The sequence below is a fragment of the Hemicordylus capensis genome, chromosome 3 (genome assembly GCF_027244095.1).
Source record: "Hemicordylus capensis ecotype Gifberg chromosome 3, rHemCap1.1.pri, whole genome shotgun sequence".
In the NCBI taxonomy this organism is placed as follows: Eukaryota; Metazoa; Chordata; class Lepidosauria; order Squamata; family Cordylidae; genus Hemicordylus; species Hemicordylus capensis.
Window position 1 is genome coordinate 253,458,561 of NC_069659.1, and position 16,835 is coordinate 253,475,395.

General features: G+C 44.0%; 1 protein-coding gene across 3 annotated transcripts in view; it reads left to right on the top strand.

The window, feature by feature from the left end:
- Positions 1-752: 752 nt before the first annotated feature.
- The window catches only part of TCERG1L (transcription elongation regulator 1 like), a 277,404-nt gene continuing 261,321 nt past the window's right edge, over positions 753-16,835 (top strand). For 2 of the 3 annotated variants that reach the window (XM_053312332.1, XM_053312334.1), the window contains exons 1-3: positions 764-1,326; positions 4,245-4,391; positions 8,468-8,648. In XM_053312332.1, the coding sequence (XP_053168307.1) occupies positions 1,015-1,326; positions 4,245-4,391; positions 8,468-8,648 (640 nt within the window). In that variant the 5' untranslated portion in view covers positions 764-1,014. Of the gene's footprint in view, positions 1,327-4,244; positions 4,392-8,467; positions 8,649-16,835 lie in introns of all 3 variants that reach the window. The other variant, XM_053312335.1, reaches the window with a different exon arrangement.

Consider the following 16,835-nt stretch of genomic DNA (forward strand, 5'->3'; position numbering starts at 1 on the left):
TTCCCTTTTGTTCCATCTGCGGGATGTCTGAATCTGTTTCCAAGCCTACTTTCCCCATTTCATCGTTTACCCTTGACCTATTTGAGCTGCCTTCCCTCTCCCACTTCTGGGGACACATTTCCGCTTTCCAACCTTTCCCTCTTCCTCTCTACACCTTCTGCTTTGCTCACCTTGCTTAGCCCTTTCCTTCCTCCTCTCCTCTATCTTGGGGCTAGATTTTGCACAAGAAAGAGCCGTTAGGGGGACATCTGGGGACTGGACGAAGGGAAGGGAAATGCACTTTGCACGTGCTCAGACCCTTCAAGTCAGCCCTGGTGAATTTTGGCCCAAACGAAACTCTGCCCTTTCTTGACTTCCCCCCTTTTGGTGCTCATTTTCACGGTCCATGCTTCCACCAAGCCACCTTCCTTGCTCCCTTCCTCTTTTATCACCCGCAGCGGCCCCAGGCATGCCTTTCACGGTCTCGTCCTTCTTCCTCCCCGCTTCTCCCTGCCTTCTCTTTCTTCCTCTCCTTCTTTTGGCGCTCGCTCGCTCTCGCTCTCTTCTCAGCCGTGCGCTCGGTCCCCTCCTGCCTGCGCCTTCGGGTAAGGCTCCTTCCTTCTTTGCTTGGCCGGAGGAGAGAAGTTGGAAGGCTCGCCGTCATCAAGGCAATTGCAGCAGGGCTGCGCCTCCCTCGTAGTCCCGGGCTCCCTGCAACAACAACGGCGGCGGCGGCGGCGGCGGCAGGGGGTGTGTCCAGGCAGGAGGGGCTGCGAGGAGGCGGAGCTTCCCGCAGCGCCACAGAACGAAGTGGAGCCCCAGCCGGCTTTGGAGCCGCTCCCGCTGCTGCTCCTGCCGCCGCCGTCGCCGCCGCCGCCGCCCTGAGCACCTTTCCAGAGCGGGGGCACTGATGGGCATCGCCGCACTGCCACAGCTGCCTCGGATCCGATCCACCGCCTGGGCTCTCGCTGCCGCTTGCTTGCCTTCGCCGGAGGCGCCCCCTGCGAGCGGTGGTATCGCACTGTAAGATGTAGAATGCTCCCGGTGTCGAGACCCAAGCGGCAGCAGCCTCTCCTGTGGCCCGGGAATGCGGAGCCCGCGGCGCCTCCGTGGATTTGGATGGTCCCGAGCGCAGCCGGGCTTCTTCGGCTCGGAGGTGCCGCTGGGGTGGTGCCCCCTCCTCTGCTGCTCTCCTCGGCTCCCCATCCTCCTCCGCCGCCTCCGCCGCCGCCTGCCCCGCTGCTCCAGGGGGTTTCGGGCTGGCAACTTCCCTGCGATCCTTTTCTGCCTTTGATGGCCCCGGAACACCATTCCGCCGTTCATCAGCTTCCCTTCCTGAACGGACAGGTAACGAAGGCTCCCTTTTCGTCTCTCTCTTTCTCTGACCCATTAACCTCCCTCCTTTCTGCACTTATCTGTGCCTCTTTCGGCTTGCTTTGATGAGGGTCCTGTTGGACGAGCAACTCGTGATTTCCCACTCAGTTCACGCCTGTTCTTTTCCGTGTTCGGTAAAAAAAATCACGCTAACGGGAAAGGGACATTGGAGGCTCCTTACAATATTTAGGGAAGGAGATGCATGAGCGGGAAGCATAGGAAGCAACTTCGGTTGCTGTCCGGCGCGCCTTGGTGCTGAAGTTAGCCTGTTAAATTTCTCTGGTTGCAGACGTGTGTCTGCGCCTCGGTACAGAACTGCGCCTCGTCTCCACTAGACTTTAAAGACGAGGCGAGAGAGAAAAACGGAGAGGAGACTGCATTAACTATTAATACGAATCTATTGCTAATGCGGAGATCGTTCCTTTTCACTCTTAAACCACAGAGACGGTGCAGACTTTTCAGCTTAATGTGCACGTTTTTTTACAATATACCTCCTCAAATAATATGCCTTTGGAACAATATTGCAGTTTTCTGATTTTTAAGAGAATATTATTTGCTCATTTGCACTTATGTAGGTCCACTGACCTGATTGGAGCTACACTAGTGAAGAGAGTCTGTCCCTTTTGCTCCCTTAATATCCTGGTTGATATCCTAGTACTTGCATGATACATGCAGGGTCATATATTTTACAGCAGTAGAACAGAATTTAGAAGTGTTTGCTAGAGAAAACATGATTAGAAGAGCTGAGTTGGATGAGCCTACTGCTGATTAACCCTATATTCTGCTGAGAATTTGAAGGGTTAAAAAAGCCCACCATGGGAAGCCTTTATTTATTATAGCAAACAATCATTCATTTAACCCAGAACATTTTAACTTGTTCTAAACTCAGAGTGACATTAAGTTAAATCTAACTAGGAGTGACATTAAGAGTATCATACTATTGCAACCCATTCTCCCACGGATCTTAAAGCTAGTCTTTCCTTTTAAAATATCAGCATATTGGACCAACTGGTGTGTTCATTAAATGTTCCATGCTGTTTTACAATATTTGTGTCTGCTCCATAAGGCTTTCTCAAGGTGTAAAACAGGGTTGATTTATAAATTATATGCATTGCAACATCCTCCCCCCCCAGTGTTGTATCAGGATGCTGCCACTAGAGGTACTTAATATCTGGGAACTAAGGTGTTCCTTCATGTTTAAAAATCTGCAAAATGTTTATTTTAATAATGGAAGAGGGTGGGTGATTGCTTATGAATCTGTTCATTAAGACGAGCTCACCCTCCATTATTTTGAATTTACTGTGACAATGTCAGTAGACATTTAAAGAAAATGCTGGGGTAAGCAATTATATTCATTGTCTTCTGCTCTGATGTTCTTTGCTATTCTCTAACAGACATGAACAGAGCTTGATCACATATTAATTTAAGCAATAAACTTCATCAACGCTTTTTGTATGATTCCCCCCAGTTATTTAATGGGATTATAAGGCTCTGGATATTCAGCTTGAAGACTAGCCTTAAGTATTTAAATACATGGATTAGATTTCACTGACTATTTTAATTCTTGTATTAGTTATGTATGATGTTTAATGCTTCTGACATAGATCTAGTTTGTTTAAATGTTGAGCTCCAGATTCTTTGGAAAAATATTCCAGCTCTCTACTAATGTCTAAAATAAATAAATAAATAAATAAATAAATAAATAAATAAATAAATAATCAAATTAAAAAAAAAAGCTGGGAATGTTCACAGGCACTTTACTATCATGGATAGGGATGAAGTGCACACAATAGTACTGAATGGAAATTTATTAATTAGGAGAATCATGAAATTGGATTGAAATGCAGAAACATTTCTCTAATAATGTAAACCACCAAGAGACATGAGATTTGGAAGGTACAGAAATTAGTTAAGTAAGTAAGTAAGTAAGTAAATACATAAATAAATAACTTCTTTTTAAAAAATGCAAGGTTCAGAACTCCCCACTCCCACCTCCACACTGCCTGTCTTTGATTTGCCATTGCCTGCACAAAGATAGCTTACTTGCTGAAGGCTGTCTATCTTGTGGAATCTCAAAGTCTCCGTGTATTTATGTTGTGTGTCATATACCTAGCTTGGTTTAAAATGATGCATTGATTTTTAACAGCAACATAATAGGAATTGCTGTGCAGGAAAACAGGAGTTTTGGATGTAGCATATAACAACAACAACAACAACAACAACTTTATTTGTTAGATGCCCCATAACAAATTGTTCTCTGGGCAGTTCACAACACAGCATTACAACATCAAGTGAAAACACATAAACAGATATCTACTGCTGTACCTGTGCAGGTACATGACCTGTAGCTTCATGTGAGTACTGAGAGCTGTCTGAGACATCACACCAGTGCAATCCTGTGTTTTGTCATGGCTGTAGTCCCAACAGCCAATATTATCACTGCTTCATCAAGTGGAGGACTTGTGCAGCACAGAACAGGATGGAAGTGGGCCATAGTGGAGAGGTGTGATAAGGAAGCAAATAGAGATAACTCATCCCCACCAGATTCCTCCAAAGCATAACTCAGGGTGACATTTGGTATGCACAATAGTGTTCTGAAAACATAGGCCAAAAAAAAGTTATAGCCATATTGCTTTAGTCTGATTCCAACTGTTTTTCACTGACCTGCTATATATTTGCTATTTTTTAATAGAATTTCTCTTGTATGTGCCCTTGGTTCCAAATAACACTGCACCATATATATTGTCGTATATACAGTTGCAACATAGGCCATATATACTGTTGTAAATATAAGAGGTATGAATAAAAACCTCAACAATAAAAAACATGATTTGAGCTATATGAATACATTTATTACAGAGTATTCTTAAATGTATACAACTTTATTTTAGTGGCTGTTTGGCGGTCATTCCCCAGTCATTGGATTTTCACCTTCTTCGTGTGTGGAGTTTGTTCCTCTTTTTCCACATGTGTATGCAACTACTGCTCCACCCCATTCTGGGAAAAGCTGGATAGAAAAGAGGCTACCAAATTGCAAGGTACGTTTGCTACTATGAATATTTATATACCCCTTTTCAACAAAGGTTCTCAAAGTGGTTTAAACAGAAAATAAGTATTAAATAAATAAAATGGTTCCTGTCCCAAAATGGTTCACAATCTAAAAGGAAACATAAGACAGCCACCAGCAACAGCTATTGGAAGAATGCTCTGTGTGGGGTCGGATAGGGCCAGTTGCTCTCCCCCTGCTAAATATAAGGGAGTCATCACTTTTAGACTGTGAGCCCTTTGGGGACAGGGATCCATCTTATTTATTTATTATTTATCTGTGTAAACCGCCTTGAGCCATTTTTGGAAGGGCAGTATAGAAATTGAAATAATAATAATAATAATAATAATAATAAGAAGAAGAAGAAGAAGAAGAAGAAGAAGGTGCCGCTTTGCTCAGTTGGCAGGGGTAAATCTTGAAGTTTACCTCATGCATGTTAAATATATACTAAAATATTGGAAGTAATTGTATCTATACATTGCAAGCAATCTCTGATAGTTTTAGCCGTAGCACCACAGAAGAGGCTATGCTTATTATTTATTTACTAGGTTGGTTATTTATTTATTTTAAAATATTAATAACTCCCCTTTCAAAGTGGCTCACAAACAATACCATTAAAATACCTAAACAATAAAATTAAAAATTAAAATTAATAACAATAAATTAAAAATCAGTTTCCTGTTAAAACAACAATGTAGAAATGGTAGCACTTCAGATGTTGTATGAGGGCCATATAACTCAAACATACTTCTCTATAAACGCAATTCAAATGTTCATCTTCTCACAAAGTTGGACCATCTTGTTATGATGTGGTTTCCACCATCTCAGAGGTTCCCTGGAAAGCCAGCATGTTGGGGAGAAGGGTTCTTAATCTACCTATATCTGATGTTAGCTTTCCGTGTACAGGGAGCTTTCAAAGTAGGTGTGTTTTCAAGGAAGCAATCTCCCACGTGCATTCTAAAGGTAGTACAGTTCCATGCAGTCTCATGTATCTGCCTGCACATTTGGGTCAGCTCTTTGTTTATTAAGAAAATCAGTAGGGAATATACAAGTGGCCTTTGTTATCCACGGTTTCAACAGCCACGGTTTCATGTATCTGCAGATGGATTTTAGAGAACCAGTTTCTTTATCTGCAGTATAAAAATGGGCTAAAACTCACCTATTCACAGTTTCAGAGTGGCTGGAAATACTTGGGGGAAACCTCCGATGTCATTTCCATCTGCCTTTTTACAGTGCAGAGCCATTTTGTGGCTCTTTAAAAATAAAAAATTAAAAAACAAATACCACAATTCTTTGTGAAAGTTGGAGGAATTGGGGGTTGGGGGCATTGTTGGAGACCTGGAGAGCAAGGCAGAGTATGGGAGATTACTTTATTTCTCTTATTTACCCCCCCACCCCCATTTTTAGCCTTTTGTGTGTGTAGGAACTTAACCCCTAGATTCCAAGGGGTAGGGTTTCATTATTTGTGGTTTCCGTTTTTGTGCCTCTAGGCAAGAATGGAACCCCATGAATATATATAGGCCACTTATATGTTATGGATTGGATTAAAAGGTCCTCTTCTGCTAGCTGTTTCCAATGCAGCGGAAGAGCTTGTCTTGTGAAAAAGTGCCCCAGACCTTCTGTTTGTACAAGACTTTGCACAGGGTTTTTGCTCTTGCTGGAGACTTTTCAGAACTTTGTTATGCCCCATTATCATTTATATGCCACAGCCTGGAGCTTCCTTATTCACCCTAGTTTTTTGCCCGGTAATGCAGGCCATGATACACTGCAACTTTGTGCTGACAAAAAGTTTTCCACTAGGTCTGGTGTAAGAGTTCAGATAAGAGTGCTAAGTCATTTCTCATTCTACTCATAGTTATTTGGAATCAAGCCATGGTGTGGTGTCCATTCCAACAATATCTACATCTTATATCAAGAGCCAGAAATATCCATAACCTTTTCTATAAAAGAAAGAACTGTTATGGAATGAATCCTGTTAAGTGTATAGGCGTGGCAAGAGAGTTTTTTCAAAAAACTTTAAAACTGCTGCTCAAAATTTTAAACAGCAGATGCCAATGTTATTATCACAAACTGCTTTTGAAACTCTTCTCAGTTTAAAGACAGTTTATGATATGACATGAGGGTCTATCATTGAAGAAACCCAAGCCTAAAGCCACCATTGGTGCATGTGATTCATTTAATTATTTCGATCTTGGAAGTATGTATTCATATAAACCAGCAAAAGAAGAAAAACTTATAATGGGTTATACCATAAGACCATTAGGATTCTTAAGTCATTTAGATTTAATGGAACTTAAGTAGTCCCCACTAATTTGTCTTGTTGACATCAATGATGCTTAGTCACAACTAGCTTTCTTTTCTTAGGATACAGTCTGGTTCTGGAAGTCAGTCACAAACCTCCAGGTGGTATTAACAGAGCAGTTTTACAAACCGTGGCTGACATCCAGACTTACTCAGTAGTACTACTCAGGAGTTACTCTATAGGACTTAGAAATGAGTAGGACTTCCTTTTGTAAATTTAGTCAGGATGGCAGCCATTGTCTTTAGTAACGGCCTGTATTATGTACTGTAAATAAAGACTGTATTGCTGGTTCTGTATTTTATGCAGCATCAGTGTTGGCAGAAAGGTAGTTTTAGTTTACGACCACCTTGAATTCAAAATGAATCACATATGACAGTGACACTTAAAACTATTTATTGAGTGCTTTATCCACTATACTTATGTGGCTTAGTGATGTGCATAAAACTGGTTTTGCCATTTTGGTTTGGGTTCTAGTTGAACCTGACCTGGTCTGGTTCAACTGCTGAACCGGTTCAAACTGGTTCAGAGCTCTACTGGTAAGGAAGAATCTGGTGAGGATTCTCCTTTACCAGTAAAGGGGTAGGGGGGCTTCCCTAAGAGTAGAACAGGTGGGAGCGGGGTCAGTTACTACTTACAGGACCCATTGGTGGTGGTGGCCATGGGGCGTGGCAGTGGCTCCCCCCCCCAGCCATCCACAGAGTAGGCAGTTCGGGCCTTCTCCAGTCTGGATCAGCCCTTTGCACATGCGAGGAGGCCCTTTTAGTGATCCCTGCACATGTGCAGAGGCCATTAGTGTGGTTATGCAAATGGCCTCTACACATGCATGGAGGTCACTGAAATGGTCTCCACACATGCACATAGACTCAAAATGGGCCAGAAAAGGCCCAGAGAAGGGGTGGAGGGAGCCATTGCCAATGCCCCCACGGCCACCCCTGCCAATGGGACTTGCAGCTACTAACTGACTCCCCTCCCACCAGCTCTACCCTTAGGGAAACCCCTCTACCGATAAAGAGGAATCCTCACTGGATTCCCTTTTACCAGTAGAGCTCTGAACTGGTTCAGTTTGAACCAGGCCCAGTTTGGTTTGAACTTGGAGCAGCACAGGCCGGTCCGGTTTGACCCTGAACTTGTTGAGCCAAGCCAGTTTGACATCAAGCCCAACTCAAAGCAAGCCAGCTCACACACTCCTATTGTAGCTTCCCTTGATGTAAAAGAAGCAATCTAGTGAATTGAGATGAGTTACCACACCTCGTTTTTCATGCATGTCCCACAGAAATAAATAGTATTTACCTATTTAAAACCAATGGCAGGACTTCACCCACTGTAAGTTGTATCACAGCTGTGTTTGCCTCCTATCCATCAGTGCAATGATTTTCTGTTCCAAAATGTTAAATACACACACACACCCCGCCTGAAACTGCTGTTATACAAAGAGTTGCATAGACATCAGATCACTGGGGGAGATGTTGAATTAAAATAATTGGAAATTCTGAAGTGGTTTGGGGCAATCTGATAATTGGGCGGGAGATTAAATGAATGTTAAATAGATTAAGACAGGGGTTCTCAAACTTGGTTCCCCAGATGGGGTTAGGCCAGCTCCCATAATCCCCAGCCACAATGGCCAAGGCCTTAGGATTATGGGAGCTGAAGTCCAACCACATCTGGGGACTCAAGTTTGAGAACCCCTGAACTAAAGAGACAATATCAGTTGATTAAATGTGTGAACCATAAGTATATTTTCTTTTTCTTCCTCCCATTCTGGACAGATCTATTTAAACAATGCATTCAATCTGGATTCAACATGGATGCATCCTGAGGAGCTACGAATCTTCCAGGGACACGAGAAGCCTCTGGTTATGGCAAATCAAGTAGCTGTGGCTTTATCTAGGCCAGCTGCTGCCCCCAGGCCACTCCCTGCAGTGGTGTTAACACCTCAGCCTATTCCAGGTTAGTTTGTTGTTGTTTTTAAAGAGCAAACCCAACATGTTTTCAAACTGCACATTTTTCCACCTTTTGATGGTATTATTGGAACCGATTCGGACATGTGAATCTTCCAATGATACAGCCTTCTCAGATGAGTGTACCACCTCAAAGTGCACTACTGTGTGTGGCTCATTTGAATGTACCTCATGCCAAAAATTTCCCTCCACATGTTTATGCATCAGGGAGAAGGTAGACCTAAAGACTTCTACCTGGTATGTATGATTTTCTTGCAGAGGGAGCTTTTGATGTGTGGGACTTTCAAGCAAGTGGTCTTCTATGTGCATGGTGGCAGCACCAGCATGTGAGAGGACTGCATGACAGCAAAATTTTACAAGTTTTTTAATACCAAAAGATTTGGGAACCATCTGTTTTTGATTCTAAGGCAAGGCATAGAAATGAAGATGCTGTGTTGCATTGTCTTCAACATCTATTTTTTGGTAGCTTGGTCCACACTTCTGTAACTACACATTGAGTGTTGAACATGAACTGGAAAGACTTGAGTTTGAATCCCCACTCACCTGTTTAAAAAAACTGAATTGCCTTGGGCACCTCCCTGTCTCTCAAATTAACTTTCCTCTGATGGTTGCGAGAATGAAATGGCTCCATTACAGCACCGACTGGTGTTGATCTTGTCTCTTAGAGGAAGGGCTGAATGAAAACATGATAAATAATAAAATGTAGGGCATCCTGGCATATATTTAGGAAGCAACCACAGTGGGGCCAATTTATTCAGAGGAAAACTCAGGAAGCTAAAGTTAATCCAGAATTAATGTTGGTCAAATGGACAAATTGTGAGATGTTTAATCGAAATTGGAATTGGATCTGGAGTGAATTGGCAACCACCATATTTGCTAACACAATAACCCTTGGTGCCAAGCCAGTCCTGACTTTACATGTATTGTATGACTCTAGATTTTTATATATATATACATGGCAACTATGGCATCCTGATCCATACTGAGACAGTGTTATTTGCTCTCCTCTTAACAAACCATTCAGGGCCAAACAATGTGGTTAGAGGCATTTGCCTCTTTGTCAGAGGATGAATGACAGTCCAAAAAATATAAGCCCTGAATGCCACCACACATTTTTCCAACAGCATCTAGAAACACTAGGAACTATGGGTGATAATAGTACCATGGTTCAATTGGAAATTAATCTAGGGCAAGCACGCCATATTTCCAGTGTCCAGATCCCTGCCACTCCATTTTGTTGCATATCTAGGTCTGATACAGTAAATCCATGATGAGTTGCAAACATATGTAATCCAACCATCATTTGGCAGATTTACCACATACCAAACTGTGTATGGGGCCACAGAGTAGCTTAGTTTTCTGTAAAATTGGTTGGCTAAAACCTGAGCTAATTTTCAGTATAATATATAAGATATTTATTTTTAGAATTCAAGTTAGCCTGTGTATTCAGTTATTAACAGGACTACTAATTGATCCATCAGCTCATTAAAATTAAGTTACACACCACAATATGCATGAAATCAATTCCATAAATCTGCATATCTTATGTACAGTATATAGCCATGCAAACTAGAATGTTCTCTGCTGTTTCTAAGTTTATGTCTAGAAAGAGCCAGAAGATAAATATGAGCTTTTATTTGTATTTTATTGATCCCAAGAGCACACCAATTGGCAACTATTCTAATAAAAAAGCCTCTGAACAAAGATAATTATAGAAAATAATGCACAGAAAACTGTTCAGATTTTAAAAGATGTTACAGGTCTTTTCTTTCTTTTCTAAGATCAAGAATAATTGTATTTCAAACAATAACCAGATGGTAATTGCCTTTTCTTATTTTTACAACTTTTTTCTTAATTAGAAGCAGTATTGGGCTAATGTAGTTTTCTTTCTTGTATTTTCTTGTGGTAATTTCACAAAATAAGATGAGATAATTTTCTCATACAGAATAGGATTTCTTTGTTGTGAATCTCAGTTCCTTGCCATTGAAGGATTTATTTTAATTAGCTAAGATTCTTATTTCACACTGATACATGTAGAACAAGCTAGATAATTCTTGGATTTCAAAGAGTTTTCAGAATTCATATACCTTACAAAAATTTGCCTTTTCTTTTTCACTATCCACTGTTGATTAGCTATTGTACTGTTAGGACTTCCACTGTGGATTCTGAAAAACATAAACTAGAAATAAATAACAGAGTTATATATGCATCTATATCTGGTTGAGGGGAGGGCGGAGGGAGAGGGAGTAGGAGAGAGGGAGAGAGGGAGAGAGAGTGTGTGTGTTCTGGTCTATTTCTCAAGAGGATCCATTATTAGTAGCAATTGCATCCCCAGGCTCCCAATGAAGAGAGGACATGCTTAGTTGGAGTAAATAAGGGCCACTTTTATTATTGTACAGAGGTAATGACACTTGCAACGGGGTCCCAATTAACTAGAGTGCGGGTACTCCTCTCGCGTGGTGGCCCTTCTTAGTGAAGGGCACCCCACACCAGGGCGAAGGGCTGGGTCCTGATTTGGTCAGGCTCCAAGACTTGATCTCCTTTCACCATCGGGCTCCACCCCGCCAAGGGGGTCGTGGTCTGACACCCCCCCCAACTCAAGCCGTCAAAGCTCTGAGCTGGTAAGTCGCACCCACCCCCCTGGTGGTGACCATTCCCAACCTTACGGGCCGTCGAAGCCCTGAAAGGCTGTTCCTTGACCACCCCCTCACCCAACTGGCCCTCCAGCCAAACACCGATCCCTGAATCTAGCTACCCAACACCCGCACTCTCCTGCAAAATGACCAATCGATTCCCGATGCCTACCTCCCACCCGGTGCCCATAGGTAATGATGGCTACCAATGGCCCAGCTCCTAAGCCTCAGTGAGAAGTCGGCGAAAAAAGGCCATGCCCCAGCCAATCTGGCATGACCCAAAGAATTCCTACTTGGCCCCGTAGGCGACTGGCTATCCCTCACTGAGTACCGGGAGGGTGGGTGGGTGCCTGGCAGCAGAGAGACTGCTCATTAGGTGGCTGCCAGGTTAAGATGTTCCCCTGGCTCCCTCTCCTGATTGGCCAGGCCTTGGCCACCTGGAGGGGGCCAAGATGGCACTGCTGTGCCTGCTTCTTTATGCCGGGCGCACAACCCCGCTCCCCACCCCACCGCTCGGGCGTGGAGGCGGGAAGTGGCATTGCACCCCCAGGCCCCCAGTGAAGACAGGACATGCATAGTTGGAGTAAATAAGGGCCACTTTTATTATTGTACAGAGGTAATGACACTTGCAACGGGGTCCCAATTAACTAGAGTGCGGATACTCCTCTCGCGTGGTGGCCCTTCCTAGTGAAGGGCACCCCACACCAGGGCAAAGGGCTGGGTCCTGATTTGGTCAGGCTCCAAGTCCTGACCTCCTTTCACTGCGGGGCTCCACCCCGCTGAGAGGGGGGGTGGTCCGACATCCCCCCAACCCAAGCCATCAAAGCTCTGAGCTGGTGAGTAATGCCCACCCCCCGGGTGGTGGCCATTCCCAACCTTACGGGCTGTCAAAGCCCTGAAAGGCTGTTCCTTGACCACCCCCTCACCCAACTGGCCCTCCAGCCAAACACCGATCCCTGAATCTAGCTACCCAACCCCCGCACTCTCCTGCCACGAAGGTGGGGCAAACCTCTCTTTAGCCCCACTTTCCCCACCCCGCTAATACCTCTTGGAGACCACATTGCAAGTCCCGGAGGAACATCTCGTTCCCCTGCTTGGAGAGATGTACTCCATCCCCTCTACACAGGGTTGCATCCTGCACTTGTATGTCAGGGTGCTGTATTACTGTCCCTCCCTAAGGTGGTGATCGCTCTTCCAACCACCTTATTCACTTTTTTATATGCCCTATTGAAGCACAGGGGACCCCCTTGGCCCCTCCAGCATGTCCTTGGGAGCAGGTTAGACCAGACCAACCGCATCTCAGGCCATCGGGCCGCCAGGTCCCGAAAATCCTTGATTGCCTGCAGGCTCAGGACCCTGCCTTGCAACAAACCCAAGTCATTGCCTCCCAGGTGAACAACCAAGATGTGTGGTGCCCTTTTGCAGTGATGTACTCATCTAGAAGCGAAAGGAAAAGGTTCCACAGCATTCCTCAGCGCCATATCCACTTCACTTCCACTGCTCCTGCCAGGCCCAACTGGGTACCCAAGCTGGTCTGCCAAGCTCGGCGACTAGCCCAAAACACATAGCTGTGCCCATAGATGAGTATCTGCAAAGGGAAAGGAGGTGCCTGACCGTCTGTAAGACAAAATTGGGTGTTACTTCTGTGGGCCATCACTTCGGCAGTGGGCGTATGTAGCAGAGACATGCAGATGAATTCCACCTCCCTTTTTTGGGCAGCCCTGCCACTACTGCTGAAGATGCTGCCCCTATCTGAAAAGAGTGGGTGCCATAAACCCGCGGGTCTAGACCTGCTCTCCTCAAAGCCTCCTTAACCAGAGCCCAGAACTGGAAGCGCATCAAGGGCGTAGCATCCACATGATGGAACAACTGGCCTTCTCCCTCCCCACGCACCGCCATGTAATCCTCCATGGCCCACACCGGGCAAAGGCCCTCATCAGACCCCTCTTCTGGTTGGTCTTAGCCCGCCTCAGGCGCAACACCACCTTGTCCCTCTTCACCTGGGCAGCCCACGCCGACATTTCAGACCTGGAGGAGGCAACCAGCTCACTGATTCGCAGTGCACCGAAGAAGGCCACAAGGCAGGAAGCCCTAAGCAACCGTACCTCAAATTTGGAAAAACAAATATCGTTAAAAAGTGGGAGCACCTGTTACAGGGATGTTGGCGCCAGCGGGACCCTTGTATCCGGGTGAGGGGGGTGTTCTCACACCCATCCCTCGAGCATTCTGCGCACCCAGAAGTCAGCCGTGGAGTCTGCAAACCCCTTCATTTTTGCCTGGAAAGCAAGTGCTGCCATGCGCGGCTGTTACTTCTGGTTTGGGCAGACAACAAGGCGGCAGGGGTGGCAGGGAGGACCGCTGCCACCCCGAAATGTTTACTAGAAACTGGAGCGCCGGAGGGGGAAAAGTGGTGGGAGGGGTAAGTACAACCCCCCCCTTAAAGCAACCCCGCCTGGCGTTGGACCGCACCTCCGTGGTCCGTGCATATCACTACACAAAATTAAGAGGCAACTGAGGCTGTGGCTTCCAGAAAAATATAGAGAATATTGATTTAAAAAAAACAAAAAACAAAAAACAATGTGAGGGGACCAGTATTTGGCACCTTGCCTCAGGTGCACAGAAGTATTGTGCCTCCACTGCTGTCATATATCTCCAAGAGATTGAGAAGGAATTAAGAAGGAGGGATAAGTGGAATAACTGTAATGTCCTAGCACTTATCTGAATGGAAGAAGGAGGTACATGGTCTTTACTTTTAATTCAAGTGCAATTCCTTTGAAGTTACACTCTCTAGAGAAACACCAATGCAGGAAGAGCCTGATTCATTGAATGAACATGATAGGATAGGGCTTCTTGAATGTTATGGCACAGTTAGGTCACCTTCTCGTAAAGAATTGCTGAGCAACTACTAATGCATCATACTGTGTGTCCCCCCCCCCACACACAGAGGCCTGCTCAACTTCAGCCCCCCAGCTATTTTTGGACTACAACTCCCATAATCCCTTGCCACAGTAGCCAGTAGCCAAGGATTATGGGAGTTGTAGGCCAGCATCTGCAGGAGGGCCGAAGTTGAACAGGCCTGCACTAAGGGGAGCAGCAAGGTGTTTATTGTGGACAATGAAAGAATCTTGTGGAATATATGTAGATCTTATAGCATCTACAAGAATTTGGTGCTATTTAGTTTAGAAAAAGGGAAACTAAGTGGGAACGTGACTGAGGCTTATAAAATTGTGCATGCTGTGAAGAAAGTGGATAGAGAGACTTTTTTCTCCCTCTCTCACAACACTAGAACCAGGAGATCTAATAAAACTGGTGAAAGCAGAATTAAGAAGGACAAAAGGAAGTACCTCCTCACACAGTGCCCAATGTATGGAATTTACTGCCACAACATGTGATGATGGCCATTAGCTTGGATGGCTTTAAAAGGGAATTAGTTCTTTAAAAGGGTATTAGGGAATTAACTCATCATCCAAGTTCATAGAGGATGAGTTATCTATGCCTACTATTCTTTTTAGCTTTGATCAGTTGTAAGGGAGCAATGCTGGGGAAGGAGATATACCTTCATCTTCTGCTTGTGGAATCAAGAGTGGCTCCAGGGGAGACAAGGATAGCTCTGGGAGGGGGCACGATTTGACAATCACCCTCTCAAACAAACAGTTCCTCCCTCACGTACCCCAATTTCTGTTTCAGAAATCTAACATCATACCTGCCAACATGTCCCTATTTTCCCATTCACCTGGATGAGAAAATAGGGACATGTTGGCAGGCATGGGGGGCACAGCTCTTGTGCTCCCCCCCTCAATTTTTTTCCAGTGCTGCAGCTGTGTGGGATTCCTATAGGTGTCTGGTTAGCTACTGTAAGAATGCTGGAACAGAGAGGCCTTGGTCTGATCCATTAAAGCTCTTCTTATGTCCATAATCAGCCAAAGGCTTTGAGTGGTTAATGGTCACACAGAACCAAGGTTGAGCTTTGGTTTTGTGAACCATCTCTTAGCTTTGGGAGCATGCACTCCCTCCTTCCCTACTTTCCCTACATAATCTTCCCTACTAAGATTATGGTTAAAAACAAGTCCGGTTTGCTCATGATGTCCAAGCCAATCAGTCCTGACTTATTCTAACCAGAGAATAGCCAGAGAAATAAACATTTACCTAAACCTGAGGTCTGTGATCAGATTGTGGTCTATTTCATTAACTTAGGTTAGAATAAGTCAGGATTCGTTAGTTTGGATCCTGGCTTATTTCTAACCACAACCTAAAGAATAATAATGCCAAGCCTTATGTGTGAAAGGAAGTAAGGCTAAGATACTACATGCAAAGCCAAGATTTAATCTTGGCTCCCCATGATGTCTGAACCTGCCTAATGAAAAGTTTTCTAGGAGGAAAATGAGAAGCTCATATATCATAATCGTGCATTGGGGGTGGTTAAAGTGGCCACAGTTTTGCTGCTTTTCTATTAAAATGACCACAGTTTTGCTGCATGCTGCCCCATTTCTTGTGCAAGTCTGCCTCATAAACTGAGGAGATGCATGTAAAGAATTTCACCTTCCATAATAATTAGCAATTTTTTTCTAGTGGAGTGGCAGCTGAATGAATGAGAAAAGACTGCTCATTCATTATGAAATATTGGAGACTGGCAAATGCTCACATGTCTGCATTGGCAGCTGCAAATACCTGGAAGCAGAAAGTTTTATTTTATGTAACAAAGGGTAATGGGTCATTATACTCTGGCAGATAAAAGCATTTGCCGAACCCTGCATGCATGCACTTACAGTTTTGTTTACCTATAGAGAAAAATGACATTCCATTCATTTCATCTCACTCAGAAATTAAAGTTTACTTTCTTGTTCCTCTCCAACTCCCACCAATACCTATTTTTTAATACCAAGGAGAGATTGTTTAGGCATTTAGGGAAGATTTTGTCTTTTTGATTTTGCCAAATGAGGATGAGTTAGATATGTTTCCCACTATATTGTCCTTTTTTCTGCTCAGAAATATAACATGTTATATTTCTAGAACAAGTTATCAAACTAAAAAAATTATCTAGAACGAAGACACCATTCGTTAGTAGACATGGTCTGCAAGATTAGCTTGACTTTCAAGCAAATTATATAATATTTACAAGTCCTTCCCTCCCTCCGTCATTATCAAGTTAACTATGTTGCAACTTGAGCAGCTATTTTTTTATTCTCTGAAAGCAATACAGAGTTATTATGATCCTCCAAATCTTATTTATTTAAAAGTCAGGAATAAGTAGCAACATGGCAGAAGTCAAGGGAAATTGGAAAGCATGCTCAGGAAAGCTGAAGATTAAGATGTAGGAACTTTCAAGGAATGGTTTGGAAGCATTGGTTTGTTCCAAATGTGGATTGTACAAAGAATCACAACCTCTGAATAGATTCTGTGGGACTTGAGGCCCTTACACTATATTGTTTTTAAGTACAGATTATACAGCACCAGTGTATTGCATCTGTAAGTCTTCAAGTCCCATTCTGCCATAGATTCACTGTGTTACCTAAAACAAGTCACTACCATTGAGCTCCAGTTCC